Consider the following 24,901-nt stretch of genomic DNA (forward strand, 5'->3'; position numbering starts at 1 on the left):
GATACCCTTTGCTCAGGTGGGGGGGGGGGGTGGGCGGGGGTTGTGGGTGGGTCATTTTGACCTTCCTGAGATCCAGCAACTAAAAAAGTGAGAGACACCAAATTCACAAGGTGTGTTGACCTGTGCATGAACTCACATAGGTCAAATTTTTAGGGTTCTAGGTCATGACATTGGGGTCAAATAAGGTCAAACAAGGTCAAATTCCAGGTTAGTGTTCAAAGGGCCCCTAGAACCTAGATAACTGTTCTGAGCAAAAGGTCACATGCTCATTTAAGGTCAGTGACTGCTTAGCTATTTTAAGGTCATGGTGACCATAATCATGCAAGACTGCTTTGTGTTTTTCATTTTTATAAGTGCCAAAGATTACACTAGGCAATATGTTCCTAAAAACAAAATGTTGATCTGGGTCGTTTTGGGTCGGTGACCCATTCTGACCCTTAGGAAGTCAATGAAAGGTGTATAATGTGGTTCCTGATATCAATCAGTTTGAAGTGAGCTCCACAAACTACCCCATATGGCAAGCCCTAGAGTAATATAACAGGTTGGTTTTGACCTTGGAATGACCTTCATGCCTGACCCTAGGTCAATGTATTTGCTCATTCAAGTGTTGTATTGCCTAAGAAAGTATCTCAGAGATTTATGGGTATGGTTTCTTCCAACACTCCATTGTTGGATCAGATTGAACGATTCCCTAGAAATTGCCTTCGCTGAAACCATGGCCATATTTTTACCTGTCATATGTCAGCGACCCTACAAGAAGCGTCAACATTTTTTTATGGCAGACGTTTCGGTATTCAATTTTATACAGCTATGCAAATTTGGCGCGGCTACGCCGCGCTGTTCGGAAACTATTCGGGAAAAGCCCTCGGGAGGTCAAGTTGACCCCCCACACACCCAAGCGCGCGTTAGTCACCTTTTCCGTACTACACGGGATATGAGAATCATAATGTCATACATTAGATAAAACATGACATAATTATACTGAGCAGGAAATAGAAGATGTAGCAATGTACACCAAATGACTCTGCACTGAAATATTCAGCGGGCTCACCTTCCGACATCGCCCGTTAGGTCCTCGATCGAGGGCGTTGTCCAGATTCAGAAGGTACGAAACGTCTCGGCCCCCAAGGCAAATGAGGAGAGCCAGGGCGCGCCACGGCTGCTCAGGGTCACACTCAGTGACGGCAACAGCACGGTAACGGTCAGTATGGCTTTCGGTACCTCAAGCTTCTGTGTAGTTCAGAGTCCCCGTCTTGGTTCGGGCATAGGTGGTTCACGAGCATGTGCAGAATGTTTTGTTTACTGGATGCTGTTTTGTAATCTCAGTACGACATTTACACGGAAAAGTCTGCAATGTATCAGCAGGAAAATGAAGATCTCTGGGGGGGGGGGGGGGGCAGCTAGTACAGCGTATTTCATGTGACAGTCCTTAGTAGAGCCACGTCAGCATGACCAGTCAGCCTGAGACTTTTGAGCATGACCACCCTCCCGCTGATTCTAGCCTGACCACCGCCCCTGGCCACCTCTCGGCAGGCGCTCGAGGTGGGTCAGTGGAGCCGGCTCGGCCTGAAAAGCGCCCCGGGCACGAAGCTGCGCCTTCGCCAGCCGGTGCCTGTGTGCAGCGGGTTTTCTGCTGGTGTCGGACGCGGCGCTGCATGTGCTCGGCGGCCATGTGCCGCTTCTGGTGGACAAGTGGCTCATGTCCAAGGCGAGTACCTGCCGCCTGGATCACGAGAGGCAGGGGCTCAGATGAACACGCCGGCTGGAATGCCGTGAGTGAGGATAGCGCATGAGGCAACGCGCCAGTGAAAAGTTGCCAAGACAGGCGCCGATATCTTTGTGTTGTGGCCAGTCAAATCTACTTGATGCTGCTGAGAAAGGGCTCAGCTCTGGGTGTTGGATCATTGTTGCACGTACTCCTCGATGCAAGGTCGCGGTAAAATATTAGTTGAGTGCTCGGGAGGAACGGGTTGAAGTACGCCGAACACCCTACAAGTCATGGCAAATCTCCCCTTTGTAGCAGAGCCTATCCGAGACGGTGCATCTGTATCAATATGAAATCGCACACTCTTAACGGCGGTTTCAAATTCAATGAAACACAATAAGTAGCCCGCAAAGTGTGTATGAAATTTGCGAATTACGAATTGCACGGCTTACTGTATTTCATTCGAATGTGAAACTGCAGTCAGACGTGCGCGGTATGGTTCGGCCTTGGGAGAGTTTGTCAGGCGACTCCTCGTCCTGTTCCTCACTGCTGGCCGAGGCGTCGCGGTTGACCTGAGCATGGTGCCAGCAGGCGTTTCGCGTCTCAGGATGTGCGGCCAGCCAGCGGCGCTGCCGGCGGGCCGCCGCCCTGGGTCCCCTTCGGCAAGAGCATCTCGACGGCGCACAAGGCCGAACATAACTTCAGGTGAGCTCACTACTGGCACTGGGATGACTGGGACTCGTGGGACAATGTGTTGAAGGGAAGGCGCATGGCGGTGCATTATGAGGTGGCGAGCTTGGTGGACTTCGCTGGTTTGACGAAATTGCGTGGTCTTGCGTTGGCCACACATTTTCGGTAGCTGTGTTACATCAGTCAGAGCAAATCGAGGAGTGATATGGTGCCCACAGCCGCCTTGGAACATGTTGGCAAACACGTTGGTCGTTGGTCATGTTTTTTTTCTGTATGCCTATGGTCATTGAAATCAAACCACGTCGTGGCTTACCGTGCCACAGTACGCCAGGTGGTTGTGAACAGACTTCACGTGCTGTCCAGTACCTGCGCAGCCCAGCGCCGTGCGCGCGTGCTCCGCCGACTTGGCGTGACGTGACGTGACCTGACCTAACCTGACCGTCAGTCACTGGCGGGCGGGGAGGAGGTGCCGGTGGACGCCGAGTTCGAGGCGCAGCGGCGCGCGCAGGTCGCCCAGCTGGCCAACGTCGGCCGAAAACAGTTCGGCGGCGGCACCAAACAGGTGAGGCCAGCCGCCTGCGGCACGCGGCTGACCGAGCAGGGCCGGTCTCGTCGGCCGTTGTAGGGAGCCGCAGAAGCTGACGGCCGTAGGTACCGGGCCTGCACAAGCGCTCGTGCTGGGAGATACGAAGAGTTAGGCAGGGCCGGCGACGCTTTCCAAAAAATGTGCGCATCACTTTTAAATCGGTGGCTGGCAACTGACGTCAGCAGCACGCCAAGCCGAGCGGTCCGGGAGTCCCGTGTTTCCCGGTTTTTCGTTAGCGGTGATAAGTCGCTGAACCCGCTGATTGGCAGCGTGCATTGCGCGTTGTCGAGCCGCCACCAGCATCGTTCGCGTGATAACTCTGTGATTAGTATGCATATCAAGAAGCTCATGAAACGACGCCGTGCAGCCGCACGGCGTCGCCTCTGCTGCTTCGTGCAAGGTGTGCCGCGTCCTGGCTTGGGCTTCACTCGCTCTGCTACGGCCGTTGCATGTGTGAACGCTCAGCCGGCAATGTACCGTCAAGCCCCGGCATCATGGTCGTCACGTGATGTGTCGCCGTCAACGCTGCCGTTACCGCCATCAACTGCTGTCATCGACGTCATTATGACAGCGCCGGGGCCGCTGCTGTCATGATGAGCAGAGCAACAGCAGCATTAATGTCATGGCCAAAGCGATCACCATCACTAGTACGTCGAGCCACCGTCATCGTCAGAACCCGAAGTACCGCCGCAACCAACACACAGCCACTACCGTGACCACCGTGGCAGCCATCGCCGCCGTCGTAATCACCATCGTGCCTTCCCTCTGCCGGGCGCAGATGACTGACGGCAACCTGCAGACGCTGATGGGTGCCGGCTTCAGCCAGGAGGAGTCCGAGGCCGCGCTCAAGTACACCTGCAACGACGTGGGTCGTGCCCTGCATAACCTGCAGGTGAGGTGGGCGGGCGCCGCTCAACGGAGGTCCGACCGGGCCGCGTCCGGTGCCTCCCGGCGACGCGAGCGTAACTGGCGCGCCGCCGCCTCTGTTTGTTATGCTCTGGCGACGGACCGCCGTTAGGAGTGTGCTACGGGGTTCTACGCATGGCTGCCCGTGTGTGCACGTGGCATGTCATGACATTGCCCAGTTGAGATGTTTCCAATAAGGCCATGCTAGTGCACAGAACGACTGATTTATTGACAGAGCGTGCGTTTGCCCTGACTCCGCTCCAGCTCGCATGATGCTGTTACAAAGGTGTCTTTTGCGTGTTCATCTGCTTGCACTGTCATGCGGGAATGTTTGCCTTAGCAGAAGCCCACTCGCCCGCTAAAACCGATGTAACTGGCAACTCCAGCCGCTCGTGACTCACACCGGCGTCATTCACCACTTCGTCCGTTCCTCATCCGCGCCATCGGCGTGACCTGTGCGCATGTCGATCGGCAGCGGTTCCGCGCACGCCAGGAGGGCCGCGACGGCGCTGACGGCGACACGGACCGCGGCCGCGGCCGCGGGCGGGGCGGCGGCCGGGGCCGCGGCGGCCGGTTCGACGACGGCGAGCCGCGTAGCGGCGGCGACGGCCGGCGCGGGCGCCGACGCTTCGATGAGAACGAGGAGCCGTCCAGCCGGCCTTGCGAGCCCGTCACCCTGCTCGACGTTGTTGGCCTGAAGATCGGCACCGCGCCGAGCGGTACGTTGGCGCTGGCGGCCGGGCGCTTAGAGTTGCGCCGAATGTGGTTAGGTTATTTAACGGCGCGTGTGGCTGAGAGCCGCAAAGGTTGTTGGCGGGCCTGAGGCGACAAGGGGGGGGGGGGGGTTGGAGGATGCGGACGGGTGGGTGTTGATATCGGGTTTGACTCGGTTTTTTTTGTCTAAGACCTCCGTTATCGGACCACGTGCGCTTTCGTTGGGTGTAGTTTCCATATGTTCTAATCATTTTTTTTTACATTGAGTTGTGTAGCTGCGCCCGGTATAAAAGGCTGATCGAATCAGTTAGACCTGGTGCGAATCCAGGCATGCCGTCATTGGCTCCCCATAGTGTCTGCTTGCCACCGCTGTTTTGAAGCTTTTGACCCCCCCCCCCGTTTTGAGCCCTTTTGGCGTGTCTTGCTCATTGTCTTTTATCCTTACCTGCCCCACTTATCGCCGCCCTGATGGCACCCCTCCCTCCCTAGCACCTGCCGAGGTGGGTGATCGGGCGCCTCCACCCGACCGCCAGCTCCCTGACAGCGGCGGCGGCGGCGGCCGGCTGAACTACGGCGGCTCATCGCGCGGCCGCGGCGGCCGGCATTCGGTCCGCCCCACCGGCTCTGACGAGTTCGTGGAGGGCCGTCGGGCGCGTGAGCGGCGCCAGGGCGGCGGCGGCGGACCGGGGGGCGCCGGTGGCCGCTCGGACGACCGGCAACAGTGGCCGGAACTGCCGCAACAGACGGCCGCCGAACCGGCGCCCACCGGCGAGCGCCAGGCTCGGTCCCAGCCGGCGGTCGCCTCCTCGTCTCAGCACCGGTACTCGGAAGAGGAGATGTGCCTCGCGAAGTACTGGGAGGACGGACAGGTGTGTGGAGGTGATGATGGTGTTCCGGGTGGCGGTGCCCGTGACTGAGGGGGCGGGGTTTCTTTTCATGTCGACACCACTAGTTTGCGTTGTAGCTGTTCTGTTTTCTCGTTTTTGGTATGCTGCCATATGTTTGCTCAAGCGAGTCGGTCAGCCTACGCGATCAAAACCTTGAAAGTGCCCTGGGATAGTACTCAAGTGCAAAGAAAACGCACAATTAGTGTGTGGAGGCGAATTTTCGCTAGCTACCAGCGGGATAATGTGCGTATCATGATGCATATTAGCGTTTTGTGATGCCTGGCTGACACGATTGGCCAGATTTCGCCCCTCGTGACGATCTATGGAGCTATGGTATCCAACGCCATGGGCACCGCTTCCTCACCGCCACTGCCATCCACAGATGTACCTGGCTTGTGTGATATCTGAGGGCGACCAGACCTGTGTGGTGAATTTCGTCGACTACGGCGAACACTACGAGGAGGTGCACCTGTCTAATATGCGACCTCTGGGCTTTGTGAGTACCATGTGGCGCGATGCTTGGTGTGTCAGGCGCGTGCTTCACCAGTTGGACGTTTGTTTGCGGCAGTTTGCGTGTGTTCACGGTTTGTCTACAGTTCAAAACGTTACAAGGTGTTTAAGCTGTCGGCTGCGACGTGATCTCTGGTAGGCGGTTGAGAGCGAGATCAGACGTCGGTCAAATTGTACGTTTTTACTTTGCAGGCCATCAGTTAACGACCGGTCGTTACGTCATGCCGAATCATTGACTTTGTTCACGGGTTACGGTAGGGGGGCGTAGTGTGGATGTGCGGGAATGCGCGACACCCGCGCGGAGGGACGCGCGCCATGTGGCACCGTGGACGCGCGCCATGTGGCACCGTGGACGCGCGCCATGTGGTCCGCGCCGCGTCACGCCCGTCCGCCGCCGCCGCCAGGAGTCGGAGGCGAAGGAGGAGCCGGCCCGCCAGCCCCTCTCGCGGCCCACCTACGACGAGGAGCCAGAGGAGACATCTGCCCTCTTCAGTCACGGTGGCCGGAGCGGAGGCATGCGTGAGGCGCGGGACGTGCAGGGCTATAGTGCGGCGCCGCGCGGCGGCAGCGGCGGCGGCGGCGGCGGCGGCGGCGGCGGCGGCGGCGGCGGCGGCGGCGGCGGCGGCGGCGGCGGCGGCGGCGGCGGCGGCGGCGGCGGCGGCGGCGGCGGCGGCGGCGGCGGCGGCGGCGGTGGCTACGGCCACGCACATGGCGACGGTGGCGGCGTCTACAGGAACGGGCCGCGGGGCGGCGCCATTGGGCGGGGACGAGGAGGACGCGGCTTCCGCGGTGGCGGCCGGGGCCAGAGGCAGTGGGAGGAGGATGGCCAGGCCAGCCGAGGTTATCAAGGAGGCGGCCGAGGACGGCAGCAGTGGGACGATAACGTACCCCCTCGTCTTCGGAACCGAGGCGGCGGCCGAGGGCAACGGCAGTATGAGGACAATGGCCCGCCCCGAAATGATTCCCGGGGCGGCGGCAGAAGTCCGCGGCAGTTTGAGCAGAACTCGTACAGCAACGGGCCGCGAAGAGGCGGACATCGCCACTGGGAGGAGGACTTGTTCAGAGACGGTTTCCGAGGCGGCGGCAGGGGACAGGGACGTTGGGAGAACAACGCGTCTTTCGGAGCCAACTCGCGAGGGCGAGGCAGGGGTCCACCTCCCGATCTGGGTGACACTCCATTCAGAGGTGAGTGTCACGGAAGTCACGTGACGTGTGACGGGATGGCAAGGGCTCTGAAGACGGGACGGCGTGCTGGCGCGTGGTGTCGGCGCACGGGTCTCGCGAGACTTCGCGTACCACTGAGATGTTTCGAAACTAGCTTTGAAGTGGTTGGGCTGTGTAAGCCTCTGCTCTATGGGAATGGTATGGTTTGCCACAAGCTGATCGCGAGACGAAGTAAACCATGCAGGTGTTAATCCGGAGACGTGTGTTATAAAATGGATGCCGCCACCGGCCGATGCTTCTAAATTTAGTTCACCTGCCACTTCGTCAGGATCTGAATAGATTGGCGGGGTCTGCATGTGGGATCTGGAGGATCATGAATTGGTCACCATTCCGCCGTACATGCCAAAACAAGTCAAAGCAACTAAAAACTATCGGCCGTCGTTGAAATGTTGGTGGCCTGTGAGGGACTCGGCACAGCATCCGTTCATTGTTAACGCGGACCGCCGTCCTTCGTCAGCCCCGCGGCGCTCACGCCGTCGGCTCTGTTCCAGGATCGATGGAGTTTCGGCGCGGCGGTCGTAGACCGATCACCCGGTACGGCGGTGGCGGCAGTTAGCGACCGGGGTCAGGCCGCTGTCCCACCCCCTGCCGAGGCTCCGCTCGCCCGCCTGTCACTGCCGCCCGCTCTGGCCACCTGGTGCCGGCCGGAGGTCGGGCCGCTTTACTACACGGCTGTTATTGAAATACACTAATGTGAGTGCTCACAGCGAGTGTGTTGGTTCGGCGGCGCGTGGCGAGGCTTGCGTTCTGCTCGGCTGGGGTGCCGGAGCCCCGAGCGACGGGGTGGGGCTGCCCGGTGGGCTCGTGCCGTTGATCGCAGCCGGACCCCAGCTTGACGGACCGCCTCTGACGTCTGCTGACGCCAACACCCTCCCCTCATGGGTCTGCCTGAGATCGGGTGTAGGTCCCGGTACAGTGACTGAACGCAGGGCTCCCGGTAGGGTCCTCGCGTTGCCGTCGATGTGAGTCGAATGAGAGAGCCCGTGGGTTGCAAGATCTGTTTCACACCGATGCCGAGTGTCTAGGGGAGAGCCCGCGCGTTGGAAGAACTGTTTCACACCGATGCCGAGAGTGTCTAGGGGAGAGCTCGCGCGTTAGAAGAACCGTTTCACACCGATGCCGAGAGTGTCTAGGGGAGAGCCCGCGCGTTGGAAGAACGGGTTCGCCCCGATGCCGAGTGTCTACGGGAGAGCCCGCTTCTGAAGACCAGACATGAGTCGAAGCCGAAGGCCCGCAACACAGCGCTGTTGTGCATGGGCCATGACGCGCACAAGAGATCGATTTGGTTACCGGGCAGGTGTCCGGCGCGTGCTGACAGTCCCCCCTCCCCCCCCCCTCCAGTTGGCCGCCGTCCGGCAGTAGCCAGCTTTACAGCGTAACCAGCGCGTCCTAGCGCGGCAGTCTCGTAGTCGGATCGACGCAGAGGCGGTATGGTGTGGAGTCACCTAGCTCCACTGAGGCCCGGGGTGTTCAACCAGAAACGCTGAGCATGCGCCGCGGAGACGGGGGTGATGCTGGCATGATCAATATATCCGGAGCAACGTCGGATTTAGCTGTTGTGTTTGTTTCGAGGCTGGAGCCTGAATGCTCATCGAGCGGCGTCGCCTCCTACGAAACTTAACTTGGCTTGAGGTGCATATCGTTTATCCCGACTTACACTGAATCCGGATCCGCCAGCGGCGCACAGTAACACGGCGTCTCCACCGGCGCTGTGATGCTCAACTGGGCCCGCGCCGTCATCGGAAAACAATAACCCTGTGGCGTCGCGCTCAGAAAACCCATGTTCAGCCACATCAACGGAAGCGGATGCAGGTTGCGCCTCTCTGCGTGTGGAGAGCAAGGTTCTCGCGCGTTACTCTTTCCCCGCCACGGCAGTTCAGACTGAAACACTGGAAGCGAGTCTGCTGATCTGCCGCGGTGCTTAAATCTCGCAGCGTAAATAATAAAGCCACTTTACATCACGCGCGTACCTTGGAGCGGTAGGTACTTTGACATCCAACGGCAATACAAAAGCACTTACTCTGTAAATAGTGTAATGGCGCTCGGTAGCGTCCTGCCTACTGAAACCGCTCAGTTCGCAGGCTGCAGACCATCGGCAGACCGACCTCGTCAGATTGACTGCTTAACGATAGCAGCACGCTATCATGGTGCTATTTCCGAGCAGTCAATAGCACCATGATGGCGTGCTGCTATCGTTATCTTGTAGACAATGGTATGTTTAGTCTACTTTTGATAAGGATCCAATTTTTTCGACGTAACTTAGGCACTGCCTAGAGCTTAGCTTAGGGTGAAAATAAATATCCCGACCTGTTGCCGAGTGCCGATGCCCGTTTTTGTGCCACAATACATGGCCGCTTCCGCGCCTTGTTGATGTCTGCCTTGTAATTTGCGCTAGTACTGTGGCACAGCGAGCCCAGACTGGGCCACCCTTACATGGGTACGGTATAGACTTGCTGTATAGACTTGCTGAGTGAAACAAGAAAGCTTCAGATGGCCAGAAAACTTAACGGCCGCAATCACAAATGTAGGCCAAGAATATAGTGCTGCCATTGTGCGACTCGCTTCCGGTCATGCGATGATCAGTAAAAAACAAGCGCGAAACTGGCGCCGAGAACATACCCAAGCGAATCGTATGAAGGCACAACAGATACGTCAACACGAGAAGCTGTGAACAGACCACACCCACCCCTTAATTCCCTCTTTCGAGACCTCTGGCCACCTCCACCGGGTGCGCCTCTGACCGCCTCTCAGCCGAGTCCTGGAGCCGCCCATGAACTGCTCCGCGACCCTCTCCCGGGCCTAGCCCACTTCAGAGCCAGGCGAGACCCACCTGCCTGGGGCAGCCGTGTAGCTGCGCAGTGCGGCCCGGGAGACGAGGCAGGGCGGCTGGCGGGCCCGCGTCCTCTCCACGGGCGCTCCTCAGCCGGACGGGCACTGGTCGCAGGTCCGGCGTCGAGGCGGGACCGGACCACGGCCGGCCGGGCGGAGGAGGACCGGCGGACCGGACCACCGCCGGCCGGGCGGAGGAGGACCGGCGGACCGCAATTGAGACCGGAGGGTCCAGCGCTGGGATGGGACCGGACCACCGCAGCTGAGACCGGAGGGGAACACCGCTGCGGCTCTGCACAGACCGAGTATGTGCGCTGACCGGACTTCGCCTGGCCGATATGATCGCGGACGGGTTAGTGTGACGCCGAACGTTCGGTTACGGCCATAGGGCTGCTGTGAATAGCATGCCATCGTAACTCAACCTTCAGCGCACATGACAGTAATGACGTCCAGCTGTCAATCTGTCAATCAAAGATGAGAACTGCCACAAACTGGTGACTGGGAACATGGGCCTGTAACCCACATAGAATAGTATTGGTATCTTGTCTGTTCACATTCTCTTAAGTATCTATATTTCCCTCTCCGTATAGTTGCGGGGCTATGCCAGGGTATGTAGGTCCGAGCGTTTAAAGGTGGTTACAGCAAGACGAGCGGTAATTAGACTGCTTTTCCGCGTCAGCCTCGTTTTCGTAGACACACGCTGAGGACAATATGCGGTCTTTGTTGGCCTTAACCGATGTCACCGTTCTTGCCGCATTCATCGAACGAAGTCCCACGCTTCTTTTTCAGCGCTGGCCCAACCACAGCCATCGCGCACTGCGGCCGGAGACCACGAATCCCAGACCACTAGCAGCATCCCTGCGATCACAGCAGTCACTACGACGTCGCTGGGTCTGGCGGTCGAGACGCGGCCGCCACACCTGACGTGGGACGTCCGCGAGCATCACACGAGTTCACCGCCACCCGTCGGCAAGGCGGCCGCACTGCCGGAGGTGACGGCCAGCGGCGGACGACAGTGGGAGGCGGCCATGATCGAGTGGGCGTGGACCGCCGGGTCGGCGGTCTCCCGACGGGCAGGTTCGGACGGGCCGCGTGGAACTGACCGCCGTCGCAGAGCCGGCGCCGGCTGGCAGACGCGCTGCCAATTCAGCGTAGTAGTGGTGAGACAAACCGGGACAGAACGGCGTCCGAAGAGCAGCCTCAGGAAACACGGGCTTCTCAGGAGAAACAGGTTCCTCAGGAGAGACAGGCTCCTCAGGAGAGACAGGTTCCTCAGGAAAGACAGGCTCCTCAGGGGAAACAGTCTCCTCATGAGTCAACTCCAGAGGAGCCGCTAGAGACGCCCGACTTGCAACATCTCGCGGCCGTGCCCCAGCACCTGATGGACATGGTTATGGTCGAGATGGGCCCGAGGGTGACTCTGGCGGAGGGCCGGAGCAGACTGTAGCCGGCAACAGTCGCGCCCCGCCACCGGGAGCCCTCCGCGGCGCCCAAGCAGCGCTCATGGCACGTTACTGTTGGTTCCTTTGGAGGCGGAGTCTTGTAATGACGTTTTCATTTATTATCCAGCGCATCGCCTCAGATGACTAAAATGAGTGTTGGGTGTTTGAAGCGCATGTCCTTGCGACGGAAGTGATGGTATTTTGTTGGCTATATTCTAGACCCAATCGAATCTCACAGAACGTGAGGAAAAAAAAGCAGTGCCGACGCGGACTCGTGCGATCTTTTAGCTTCAAGTCATTTGGTCCGATATCCTTTGTCAAACTAAACGTCAAGTGATTCGCTTTGCTTTCTTTACACTTATCCTCCAAAAACAGATGATCCGCACGCCCGTTTGGTTTCGAGCAGAATATTCACCCTATACGTTCACGCATGGGATGCGTTTGTTTATTGCCACTTGTGTGCATCCATGACATCAGATAAGGTGACACACCAGAAACAACACGGCGGAGTCATCACATGGTCACGTGACTGGCGAGCACGTCACTGAGACACGGCCCAAGCTGGGCATCCATCCCTCTGGCCAATGCAGAACCGTCTTCATAAGCCCTCTGCCGTGCAAAGGTAAAGCCGCGTATGTCATTTTTTGGCCAAAAAAGGCTTTTTTATATCGTTCGATTGCCCAAAACAAGCTGCATCTGATGGTTCTCTCACTTATACTGTTGGACGTTTTTTGTGAAGTTATTTCGTGAGTGATTTTGAGAAAAAACGTATGTTATACAAATTCGCTAAGATGCAAAGGTAGAAACACGCATGTCCCAACTAGTGACAAAACGCGCATCTTTGGACGTGCCTGTTTCTATCTTTGCATGCGGTGCAACAGCTTGACATACGTGCTTTTGACTGGGATCTCCGGGACGCGAGTGCCTCAAGATAGCGCTGCTCAAGCTATATACACGCACGCTAACCGCGGTACTGTAGTAAATCAACGCTTAAATAAATTCGTAGCATTGCCGCCACGATCGCAGCGGGAGTGAAGTGTCCACAAGATGTAAAGCTATTTTACGATTTGTTGTCTTCGTCTGCCGAGTCCTTCAACGTAAGCGACTCAACAGTCGCGAAATAGCTGGATGCACTATGAAGCCCCATAAAGGGCAAATACCGTGTGCGTATCGAAGAGTAGTTGGCGGAAGACTGCATGTACTCGTGCAGTGGGAGGACCAGAGCAAGGGGCAGTCTCACTATGCCTTAAAAAGATGCCACTGTGGTGGGTCAGCCGTCACTATGCTACACCGCAAGAAGCTATGGTCAGGAGGCCTAGTCTATAAGCCTCCGAGGAGTGCAGGACTAGTGCAAGGCGAGTTCTTTTCAATTAAAAGTGTTATTAACGAACGAGGTGTAATGAAACTACCCGAAAGACAAACAAAACTAACAGTAGCAACCACAAATTTGAGGGTTCGTCCCGCACCAGACAGAACATGCCCTGGCGCCATCTTCACACGGTCATGTGCTCGTGAAAAAATCAGTATGAAGAATATAAGCAGAAATGGTTTAAATCATGAACTCCATCGCAGTAAGCAGCTTCATGTTTGAGAAGCCCATCCCAAGTATAATTGACAAGCCGGCCACATTTATGCTAAGCCACCGAGTCTTACGCACTGGCATAGTAGCCGCGCAAGGTCACGTCAGGCGCCGGTTTGACACTGAAGGTGATGATAAAACCCTCGCTGCTGGTCTTTGGGACGCAAGGTTTGTATGTTTAATTTATACCGTACACAGGCTTTGCATTTACGGAGGAAATTACTCCCGTGCCAATTCGTGTGAGAATATTTTCGTTACGCTGAACCTCGGATGCGTCCGCCGAAATATTTAAACGATTTGTATGACCGTACACCGTACACCGTACACCGTACACCGTACACCGTACCGTACACTCCACTACGTTTGCTGAGACAATCTAAATATTATCGTGCGGCAGACAAGCGTAACATGATGAAAGGTTGCAGGGATCATAACGTTAACAAATTTTGCAGATGTCCCCGACCCGGCATTAAAACCATCCCGAGACATGAAAATCGGTCTCGACTCGGTCGCATCGGAGCAGGCTGAAGCGGCACGTCCAGACCCGGACCCGGTCGTCGTTACAACACCGGAGCAGCTGACGGCACAAGACATCATCGTGGCACTGCAGGAGTTGGCGGGTTGGGACATCATCGTCGCACCGCAGGAGTTCGCGGGTCCGGACATCATCGTGGCACTGCAGGAGTTGACGGGTTTGAACATCATCTCAACACCGGAGTATCTGACGGATTACAACTTCATCGCAACACCGAAGCAGTTGCTGGGCTTGGAAATCGTCGCAGCAACAGGGCAGTTTTTGGATCAGGACATTGCTGCGGCACCATGGGAACTGCCGTATCCAGACAACGTCCCGGCACCGGGGCGGCTGACGGACCAGGGCATCGTTGCGACACCCAGGCAGGTGACGGGTCCATACATCGTCGCAACACCGGTACGGCCGATGACGCTGCCGACAACGTCGGAGATCACCGTACACTCCAATGAGTGCTCCCTGCTTGATATATCCTCTTCCCTCGATCTGGAAGCGTCATCCGTACTAGAAATATCTCCTCTACTGGAGGCGCTCAACATGCTGAGCACCCCACCCGGACACACCACAAATCAGATGGCTCCTGTTCCATACGATGCTCCATCTTCTCCGCCTCCTCCGCCGAAAAGGACAAGGACATCACCAAGCAACGACAGGAGGCGCCTACCAAGAATGTACGCGCTCGAACAATGCACAACAAGACACCTCGTCATGCAGAAAAACATACGCTCCAGCCGGTGCCAGCAAGATGTCTTGAAAGTTGCAAGACCAGCTGTGCAGCCAAGATCGGACCTGAGTGACGGGCAGAAATCAACGGCGAGGTCTGCGCACTGGGGAGGGAAACATGACGGCAGTGGTACTGCACGTACGTCCTGCGGGTTCCGTCTCAGTGTCGCAGAAAAAACAACAGAGGGAACATGGACCCACGGAAAAACAACAGCTTCCAATGGACCCTTCCATCACCACCGGAGAAGAACGCAGGCGACACATCCACGAGCGACAACAAGAAACCTGTCGAAGTTTGCAAACCATTCTTCGTGTCCACGCTGGGCTTTCGAGAGAACTCCGACTAGGCAGTGATCACCGCCGTGAAGAACGGCGCCACCTATGCATCACCCCGTAATCATCGAGGCAAAAGCACGCCAAGTATAAAGGACGAAGACAAAATATCTCAACATATTATGTCCTCCAATCCAGTGAAACACCACTAACGGTATGAGCATGCTCCGCATCCTTTGTACCCCCCGCACGACGTAACAAAAGATGTACACAGACTACATGGAGGCAGCAAGCCGTGGTGAGGTGGAGGCCTGCTCACGGCAGAGGTACCGGCAGTCCGTGAGACGCCTCAACATCGGCGACACCCAACTCTCTGGCGACGAATGCTCGAAGTGTTTCCGTGCACATCCAACACGTCGCCAAAGTTCACGGTCGCCCTGATCGCGGAACCCGATCACCATGAAGATAGCTGCTTTTAGTGTTCGGCACACGATGACCACCTTCATGCTGCTAAGGAGAGCTGGGATTTGTACCGGGCCGACGCTGACCGACTGTGGAGGGATAGTGACGGCGGATATGATGAAAGTGACCTTACTGCCCATCATGCCGATAAAAGAGTGTATTTTCACATCCCGTCTGATTGCGTACAACGAAACATTCCCGGTGGTCATGCCGAGCAAGGAGATGAAAACTGCACGGCGTCATCTGCAACGGACCGACAGCGCCTGCGTGGTGTGGCACGAGGCGGCCGCGGGACGGTCGGCGGAGGAGGTGGCGGCCGCCTTCTACCTGCACCTAGACACCAGCTGCCGGAACAGAAAGGCGGTTACCATCTGGGCAGATAACCGCGCTGGGCAAAACAAGAACTGGGCGCTCATCAGTGCCATGCTCCAGCTCGTACACTCACCGCAGAACGCCATCACGACTGCCACCTTCAAGTTCCTCGAGCCAGGGCACACAGCGATGGCAGCTGACGCCATGCACCAGACCGTCTCACGGCAGCTAAAAGCAACCGAGAGGGTGGAAGATTTTTCGGACTATGTCACAGCAGTAGAGGCCACTGGTGGGAAGAGCGTGCTAATGTCTCCCGGAAACAATACGCGCCAAGCTGAAGATGGCATCAGTGGAGCGAAGCTGAAAAAACTGACTCCAGACAACGAGCGGCCATACGTTGGCTCAGCTAAAGTCCATCCAGGTCAGACGGGGTTCTGACCTCGTGTTTACAAACACAAACGTCAAAACAAGTGTCGTATAAAGCGTATGACTTAACAATACGACGTTCGACCCAACGAAGCAACCAGAGCTCAATCCGACATCGAAAATGACTGGTGCGCCTGGGAAGGTGCCCGAAGTGCTGCGCCATATCGCTCCGCATATGCCTGCCCACAAGAAAAGGTTCTGGGAAGACCTGGCAGGCCAGTCCAAACGAACAACAAACGTTTGGCAAGCGGAAGCACACAACCAAGTCGCCACAAGGTCGCAAGAAGCGCACAGTGCAGTGAAAAAAGCGAAGGTAGTTGGCCCTGCGGTGCTCAACTGGGCATGCCATGATGCTCATGTACGTCCGTAGGTTCAGAGGCAGTTTTGGGCGTTGGTCTTTACTTAATACGTTGTGATGTAACTGGGCTGTGGTCAACCTCCCGTCCGTCTCCGGTAGCGTGCGCCGCGGCAGATGCCGCTACGCAAGTTTCGCCGTCGACATTGTTTCTGTTTGCATGTTCTCGTAAAAGAAGTTCACACAAAATGTTTCGAATAAAAGACATGGTTCTGAGTCGTGCAAAACTGGTGTTTCATCTGTGAAACTGATGTGTCATACACGGCCAGTCATGCAAAACTGTTGAGAACGTGCAGCAAGGGCCACACTATGAATACTTCGCTCTGCATGACAACGTGCTTGCATAGGGACATACGTGTTTTTGCTCATGCATTTCAAAGTGCTGGTGCATTAAACAGTGTGCATCTATTGGCGGCAAAAACACGTATGTCATCCGCTAGTGACATACGTGTTTTTGTCTACGGTACTCGGCTCAGGAAAACGCGATATACGTGTTTTGCCATGCTCGGGAGTGACATACGTGTTTTACCTTTGCAATAAGCAAATTTGGTTGGATAAATTTCGCCCTAGTAAAAAAAAACGTTTGTGAACTGTGGAAAATGTGTTGCGCAATGCTGTGAGAGATAAGCTCCATTCAATGCGGTATCGACAGGAGGTTCCAATGGTATAATTTTTGAATCAATACGAGATTTGCGACGTGAGCTATCGCACTAAACAGAAAATGGCCTCTTCTGAACATTTTGTTTGCGAGACAACGTGACATACGTGGTTTTACCTTTGCACGGCAGCCCGGGTATGCAAGCTGAGTTTATTTGTTACATAAAGCACCCAGCACCCCTCTGATCACACCAGGATACCAATCAGGGCCGCCGCGTCGTTACCAGGCGCAGTGTGATCACAGTGGGGCGATCCCACAGTCACCTGCCCATCATCCCACAGATACTCCGCTGTCTGAACAATCACCGAGCTGGAGCAGTCACCCGCCGCGGTCACACACTACCCAGGGTCCCGACCGATGACCCGTGGGCTGGGACACGCAATCTTTGTGTCATACGCATGATTACGCAGCATTGGAGCCATACTCGCCCTACGTGGCTACCTCCCCGTCCGACTCACTCCCCCAATCCGCCATCCGAATCGGCCTTCATCCAACTCACCATCCCAACCTTCAACTCCCCCTCCCCCCCCCACCCCCCCCGCTGGCCCCCACGATGTGTGGCCACACACAGACCTTCATCACGCCCACACGCTTTGAGCGCAACCTAGCCCGCCGCGGTCTCTTTTCCCGTACTCCTCCGCCTTCGTCTACCCACGCACGTCCGCCGGCCGTGACAGCGACGCTACCAGTCACGTTAGCACCGACACTACCTCTCGAAGGTCAGCACCAGCTCCAGATGGTCCGTGTGCGGGAACAGATCGACGGGCGCGGCGCGTGTCAACCGGAAAGGCGGCGCCCGTCCATCCTGCCGACAGAGCGCTGCCAAGTTGGCCGCCGTGCGCGGGTGGTCCGGCTTGCAGGCGAATGTAGATGAGCCGCCGCAGCGGCGCCGCGGCCCGCAGCTGCTCCACCACCGGTGGCGCTGGCGCCAGAGGCGGTGGCCGTTACACGAGCCGGGCGGGCGGCCGGGTCACAGACCCGCCAGTGGCGGCGGTCCGCTGAGACCAACGGTCCGTCGGCATATACCGAAACACCGATCACATCAATGACCAGGGCCGATCAGGCGTGGACAGCCACACGAGGTCGGCGGCGTCAGGTTGGGGGGGGGGGGGGGAGGGCAGCACGTGACTCAGCTGCTGTCTTCACGTGCACACCGCCGCGCTACCTGCGGCCCCGTCAGCGACAGCAGGGCATGTGAGGGTCCACACTTTGCAGTGATACGACGTTACGGCACAACGGTACGATCATCGCCGGCGGATACGATTCCAGCTGCCCATCCCCAACTTCACGCCTCGCACAGCACACGGAGCAGCGGCAACGGGTGCTTCACGCCTGCACAAGTCCCGCCTCGGCGGCCCCCAGCCCCGCCCCCGACCACTCACCTACTCCGTCTCGGCCCGGGTTGACGACAGCCACCATGTCGGAGCAGAGATCGAGATCCGCTACGACCGGTGACAACTCCTGGAATGTGGCCGCCCGCCAGTGAGCAACCGACAGGGAGTGCACGTCAGAACGGCGTCAGAGACCCGCATGCTAGATAACGTCACACACTGTCGTGAGGAGAAGCTCACTGATACATCAACGTTGATTGAACGAGACACACACAATCACTCATTCTTACACCAGTGATTGATTTCTGCGGGAGAAAATCGTGCACATCAGCAGCTACAAACAACGAGAATGCTGAAAATATAACGCGTAAACCCACATCATTGACATGTCAATTGAATAATTGAGGAGAATCGCGCTGGCCAACGAATTCGGACATGCACTCAATACGCATCGAGCCGGAGACATGGAAAGCTCGAAGAGGAATGGACCACGACGAAGAATCTGGCAACCCGTCTGGCACCCACCTTCTCTATCCGCCCCGCGATGAACTCGACGTTCTGTATGTTGTTCATCGCGGCATTCTCATTGGCGTCGCGCACGGCACTGCGCGAGGCCTCGATTCCGACGCAGGTGCGACAGTGGCGCGCCATCAGCAGACTGACCGGACCTGAGACGGGCAGGAGGGCGTTCACACGCGACACCGAAACATCAGCAGCGCGCGGAGGCGGCTAACCCAGGGCAACAGCATCCCGAGCTGACCAGCCTGCCGGTGTCGGCCGTCCAGCCGCGGGTTGCCGTGCTCCTGAAGCGGCTCGCATATGTTGCCGATCTACGTCTTAAGGCCATGCATATCGTCAAAAGCCATGGATACCCACCAGTCCGCGAAAAGAACACTGATATAGGCCTCTTTGCCCGTGGGAGGTGAAGCGCGCTTATCCTTGGCCTCCATGAGTCACGTCCTAGGGTGCTCCCACGGCCGCCATCTTCAACTCTGCACAACATCCAGCCGCGAGGCCTGCCAAACCATCGGGACGACACCCGCTCCCACAAACCAAAACCCACTGCGACCGCAGACAGAACCTGTGCACAGCACCCACTCTCACACCCCGCCTGACGCACCCAAGCGCATCACGTTCGGGATACCCCACCGGGCACACTGCCCCACCTCCACCTCTCATACGTGAAGTGCGGCACGGCGCCGCGTCGCGCCGCGTGGACCTGCCTGTGCCGGAGCAGAGGTCAAGCAGCACGGAGGCGGGGGTGAGGCGCGCCTGCCGCCGCACCACGCCGTACAGCACCTCGGCCGCCGCGCAGTTCACTTGGAAGAACGAATCGGGCGACACAAGGAAGCGTACGGGGCCGAGCCGGTCCTCGAGCACGCCCGGTCCGAACAGCGACTGGTACGGAGCCTGCTCCGCCGAACACCGTGCGTGAGGGCTGAAACGGAGCGGAGGTCACGGGGTCAGGGGTCTCCCGTCACCACACGTGAGGGGTGAGGCCGGACGCCCGACATGAAGACCTTCTGGGGAACAATTAAACAGGTGTGCACTAAGTCGCGGCTGCTTAAACTGTCCAACGCAAGCAAACGTCAACCACAAGCCTGAAGACGTGTCCTGCGTGGCTTCAGAGCTGCATTCTAACTCGCGTCCCCACCTCCCCCAGCACACAAGATCCGCATCGTAAGTGAGCGCTTCATACGATTAAATGGGAAAGTCGTCCGCTCACCCTCTCCGACCAGTCCTTCAGAACTCTCCCAGACCATCGGCGGACAGTCAGCGGACAGCCTGCCAGCTGTACATCCCCGGACATGCCGCGCATCAGTGCCAGCTCACCACTCCTGGAAAAGCAGCGAATGGAGACCGCAGGCGGCGCCCAGCCCGCTTGGAGAAATACTCGCGCAGCCTCTGGCGCTCTGCCTCGACGGCTGCCACCGGCAGCTGCTGCGGGTGAAAGGTGACGGCGGCCAGCAGCTGGTCGGCGCGGTTGCTGCGCACCATCAGCAGCCGCCAGTGGCCGCCGTCGTCCAGCCGGCTGCAGGCCGCCAGCGGTGACGTTCGTACGAAGTCCTGGAACGCCTGCGGCCGGGCGGAGGCGACGCTGTGTGGTGCGGGTGGCGCGGGCGCAGACAGGCACCGACGGACCGAGGCAGGCGGTAAGAGACTGGCGGTACTGACGCCGCGGGAGAGAAGGGGGGGGGGGGGGGGGGCAGGCGGCGCAGATGGAGCAGATGAGTGCAGTCGGACCAAAGAAGGTGAATGGATGGCAGGTGACTTCCATATGGAATTTATTTACTATGGGAACGGACAGGTATGGTATGCTTAGACAGATCATGCGCAAAAAGATATAGATGCCAAAATACCAAAAGATGCAGATGTAATCCCACGATGCAAAGTGATGCACAGAGGCCAAAACAAGTTTTAATTCACCCATCGGCGCTACCGTGGAACTTCTCAGGTAACGGAGCACCTGACAAGGCCAGCAGCACCAATACCCAACCATACATCCTGTTCTCACCCGCTGTCATCCATCACAACACGTAGCTCGGGGTAGGAACCGGCACAGAGCGTCTGCTGTGGGTAATGCCGCTTATAAAACGCTCCCGTTATTCTAGTCGCATCAGCCATTTTACGTGACGTGGTCACCCCCCAGGATGGCATGCAGCCGCAGCAGCAGTCTGATCGGCGCCGAGCGCTCACCAGCGCGAGCCGGGCGTGCTGCGGTTTGCAGTTCTTGAGCCGGTCCCCGGGGAGGCAGAGGGCCGGCCCGTGCGCCGGGCTGGAGAATATGAATCCCACCGTCTTCGGGTCGCCGTCCACGCCCTCGCCAATTTTGTACTCTTCCTTGTTTCTGTACCCGTCTACTTGCGGCTGCTGACGGAAGGCACACATAAGACATAGTTCTACGAAGAATTCATGTTCATCAACAGCCCAACACGAGCACGTTATGAATCGTGAGATTCTTCACGAACATGAGAGCATTCATGGTATCAATCAAACCGCGTTATGCTTTATAGAATAGCCATGTTATTCTCTTTGTTCTGGCCCTGATAGTCAAAGCACAAACACAGTGAACAAAAACTAAAAATGAAAGTATAACTTACCCCTCCCCCCCCCCCCCCTCCCACACCGGCACCGCCCGAGCCCCGCTCCTCACCGACGGCACAATCCTATCCAGCGGGAAGGGCAGCGCGTTCGACCCGCACCCGTTGGCTGGCGGGGCGCTGCCGACCAGCCGGCCAGCCAGCTGCCGTAGCAGCGCCCGCACGCGCGCCTGCTTCATCGTCAGCTGGCGGCCGTAATCGAGCCGCCAGAGCGGCGTCACCGTATCGGCAGCGCGCTCGTGCGCCTCGTGCGGCGCCACGCCCCAGAAGCGCGCCGCCGCACCGATGCCCTGCCAGGGGCATGGAGGGGTGCACAGTCAGGGTAGTGCCAGGAGTGGGTGGTGGGTGGCAGCACATGAATGGTGGGACATTGAGTAAGGACAGGGTGCTAATGAGAGCAATGAATGCTTGAATTTAGTCAGCTTAGAGCATGTCCTTGAGTATGCACAGTGTGCAAGGCAAAGCTAACTGTAAGTTAACCTGTACAAAATATAAGCTTCATGAGCACACAATCAGGAGAGCATAACTGACACACCCAACCACGACCAGCAATGCCTGCCATTCCCATGACATTCTGCTGGCATGTGTGCAAGGTAACATACTAAGGATGGTTTTTGGGAAATTGCCTTGTGATCCTTGGTATTCTTATCACTTTGAAAGCATCCACACCTGTGTTCTCCAACTATGACAACCTATGATTTCATTGTTCCTTACAACACAGATTAGTCAATGCTGTCATGCTGATACACTTAACCATACTGTGCAGCTGATCACAAAACTTGATATTCTTACCTCAAGTGCCATAGAACCATCAACCACTGATGTCTTGTCAGCTTCTTGGTCAGATAATACTTCCCGGAAAGGCTCCCATAGTGCCCCTGGGCTTCGTATGATTACTTTCTTATTCTTTGAATGGCTGAAGACATGTGATTGCTTATCCATAGCAAACATTACAAGGACCCCATTAATTATCTATTATGCACAGATTTTGCTGCCTATAAAAAGTTGCTAATTCAGTTTCAATGAAAAACATGCAATGATAAATGACTGGCCTGATTCAGCAACACAGAATATGATAAAGGTTGTGCCAACTATGAACAACAAAGATGTTTTTGTCATACACCACAATGCTACAAACTTTCTCATATGCTTGTGATTCAATGTTTTAATTTCCCATGGATTTTGGCTACAATCAGCACATAAACTTCCAAAACATGCTGCCACACTAATAATGCTCACCTCTTCCATTCATGCTTAGAGCTTTGGCTATGCCTCATTTTTGACTGTTGTTGAGAACTTGAGAATCTGTTAAAAATCTTGATTAACGGCATATGCTGTCGTAAATGCTGCATTTTGGGTGACAAGCCTGTTGAAACGGGATAAACAATCACTATCCACACGATAACCAAGTATGACGGGAACGGTGGAGATGTCACACAACGAAATAAAATGCTCCCATTAGTGCCGTCGGCTTTAGTAGGGCTTTTGTGCCCCACATGGGTAGCGACAGCGGTGCCCGCGATAATAAATGATGCCGTACAAGGCCCTCTAAAGCTGCGCTGCCACAAACAAGTTCCCGTGTGCCTCTCGTCCTATTTTATCTTTAGAGCGTCAGATTAACTTCATTATATGCTACCATTTCAAAATAACCCGACCATCCTCGAGAATATTTGGTACGTGTTTTGCAACACATCCTCGAGAAAATTTAGTGCGTATCGCAGCTACGAGGGGCAACGGTTTTTAGTACAGATAGTGCTAAAAGTGTCTGTTACGTAGATATAAATACTAAACAGCAGGGAGCTAGAATCGCTTTTGAACTATGGTGGGAGTGAAAAATTCCATCGCAAAAAGACCGTGCGGGAGTGAAAAAATCAGTTCACAAAAGATGGAACTAATGAACTCGTGACTGATGCTTCAGAGAACAAAGACATCTATTTCAGGTTGGCATGGACCCAATATCACGAACCTGACAAAACTATTTCGTTTTTTAACATTTTAGGCCATTAAAGTGAAACAGAATACATTAACACGCGCTCGCGGGGGGGGGGGCAGATTGACCCCCCCCCCTGAGGGCTTTTCCCGAATGGTCTCTGAACGGCGCGGCGAAGCCACGCCCAATTTTGCATAGCTGTAGCAAATTGCATAGCGGGTCATTTGGCATACAAATGTTAGATGTACCTTGTAAGGTCGCTGACCTTTGACAGGTCAAAGTCAGCCCATAGTTTCAGCGGAGGCAATTTATGGGGAATCGTTCAATCTGATACAACAACGGAGTGTTTGACGAAGACATACATCCCTGAGATGCTTTCTTAGGCACCACAAATATTGAAAGAGCAAATTACGTTGTCCTAAAGCCAGGTATGCTGGTTAGACCAAGGTCAAAACCAACCTGATTTATCACTCTAGGGCTCGCCGTATGGCATAGTTTCTGGTGCTCCTTTCGAATTTATTGACAGCAGGAACTGCATTATACATCTTCAGTTGACTTCTTAGAGGTCAGAACAGGCCATTGACCTAAGATGACCCGGGTCGAACGTTCTGTTTTAGGAACATACCGCCTAGCGTAATCTTTGTCGCTTATTCAAATGCAAAACGAAGAGCAGTCTTGAACCATTTTGCTCACCATGACCTTCAACGGGTCAAACAAGGTCAATGACTTCAAATGGGCTTGTGATCTTTTGCTCAGAGACAGTTGCCTAGGTCCTGGGGGCGTTTTGGAGACCAATCTGGAATTTGACCTTGTTTGACCTTATTCAACCTGAAGGTCATGACTTAGGAAGCTGAAACCTTAACCTAAGTGAGGTCACATATAGGTCAAGACACGCTGTAAATTTGATGTTTCTAGCTTTCTTAGTTCCCCAGATCTCAGAAGGAGAGTCAAATTGACCCCCCCCCCCCCCCCCCACCCACCCGAGCGAAGGGTATCTAGCCGGCCAACCGGACGCATGTTAATGGATAGTAATTTCGTGACAGTATAATGAGCATAACAAATTATTAACACCAATAATTTGATGCTGCACTTTTCAATTCCTTTCCACAGGACTTTCAAAACAAAACAAAGCAAAGGAATTCAACAACAAAATAACAACAGACAACCCAACAAACATCAAACACTCAAACAAAAAACCATAGAATCCTACACATCAGTCCATCACTAATTCAAACACAATAGAAATGCTTCTGGGTTCTGTTAAGATGGGGTCAGGGAAAGCAAACATTTTGCCACTGTTCCTTACAAAGCAACAATGCTTACCCCATGACAGTAGCCTATGCCTAACCTAAAGAGGCCTTACATCACCTATAACATGTCTGTATCACAGCAGCAGTTGTGAGCTACTGATTCTTGCACAATTCCTATTGCCACTTGCCATGCACTTGATCAACTTAACCTAACTTAGATATAGATTTTGCAACTGCTGTAGAAGCTGTTTGCATGCACAAAAATACCTGCCGCTTCATTTACACACTAAATGGACCATGCCCTTTCATTCTATACTGAAAACATCGCGTTGAGAACATTTTCAGTTGCTTCGAAAAAATGATCACGCCCAAAATTGTTGGTCATGACCCGGTGATCAAAAAATGTAGTCAACAGGTGGTAAAATCGATTTACGTCGTTTACAAGCCAGAGCAGCCTTCTATTTTCATTGGTTCAA

At 55.6% G+C, this 24,901-nt stretch overlaps 2 protein-coding genes and 1 long non-coding RNA gene across 4 annotated transcripts; 2 read left to right on the forward strand and 1 right to left on the reverse strand.

The window, feature by feature from the left end:
• Positions 1-6,690: 6,690 nt before the first annotated feature.
• Positions 6,691-7,928, forward strand: LOC119107660 (uncharacterized). The gene is made up of 2 exons (XR_005095250.1): positions 6,691-7,183; positions 7,714-7,928. It is a non-coding gene; the product is annotated as an uncharacterized LOC119107660 (long non-coding RNA).
• Positions 7,929-10,201: 2,273 nt separating this feature from the next.
• LOC119107659 (uncharacterized) lies at positions 10,202-14,740 on the forward strand. 2 transcript variants are annotated; one of them, XM_037231178.1, is made up of 3 exons: positions 10,202-10,356; positions 10,841-11,043; positions 13,525-14,740. In XM_037231178.1, the coding sequence occupies exon 3, from the start codon at positions 13,560-13,562 to the stop codon at positions 14,679-14,681; it is 1,122 nt and encodes a 373-aa protein (XP_037087073.1). In that variant the 5' UTR covers positions 10,202-10,356; positions 10,841-11,043; positions 13,525-13,559; the 3' UTR covers positions 14,682-14,740. The 2 variants fall into 2 exon arrangements, with proteins under 2 accessions (XP_037087073.1, XP_037087072.1); XM_037231177.1 differs by lacking the exons at positions 10,202-10,356; positions 10,841-11,043 and adding an exon at positions 11,059-11,128.
• A 2,729-nt stretch (positions 14,741-17,469) lies between these two features.
• LOC119107299 (tRNA (uracil(54)-C(5))-methyltransferase homolog) lies at positions 17,470-22,493 on the reverse strand. The gene is made up of 8 exons (XM_037230724.1): positions 22,485-22,493; positions 21,467-21,535; positions 20,842-21,012; positions 19,978-20,069; positions 19,368-19,582; positions 18,670-18,812; positions 18,196-18,274; positions 17,470-17,735 (listed from the first exon to the last, which is right to left on the reverse strand). The coding sequence occupies exons 1-8, from the start codon at positions 22,491-22,493 to the stop codon at positions 17,503-17,505; spliced, it is 1,011 nt and encodes a 336-aa protein (XP_037086619.1). The 3' UTR covers positions 17,470-17,502.
• Positions 22,494-24,901: the final 2,408 nt, after the last annotated feature.

This window comes from Pollicipes pollicipes, unplaced genomic scaffold, assembly GCF_011947565.3.
Source record: "Pollicipes pollicipes isolate AB1234 unplaced genomic scaffold, Ppol_2.1 Scaffold_6686;HRSCAF=7923_pilon_pilon_pilon, whole genome shotgun sequence".
NCBI lineage: Eukaryota > Metazoa > Arthropoda > Thecostraca > Pollicipedomorpha > Pollicipedidae > Pollicipes > Pollicipes pollicipes.

Excerpts from the sequence above, each read along its gene's own strand:
- LOC119107299 (XM_037230724.1), bottom strand. Across the intron at positions 18,275-18,669 it reads TCGCGGGGCGGATAGAGAAG|GAGTTGTCACCGGTCGTAGC; the intron begins GTGGGTGCCAGA and ends GCCACATTCCAG. Across the intron at positions 17,736-18,195 it reads CCCGGGCCGAGACGGAGTAG|CGCCACCGGTGGTGGAGCAG; the intron begins GTGAGTGGTCGG and ends CTCTGGCGCCAG.
- LOC119107659 (XM_037231177.1), top strand. The coding sequence starts at position 11,080 with ATGATCGAGTGGGCGTGGACCGCCGGGTCGGCGGTCTCCCGACGGGCA. Across the intron at positions 11,129-13,524 it reads GGCGGTCTCCCGACGGGCAG|ATGTCCCCGACCCGGCATTA; the intron begins GTTCGGACGGGC and ends CAAATTTTGCAG.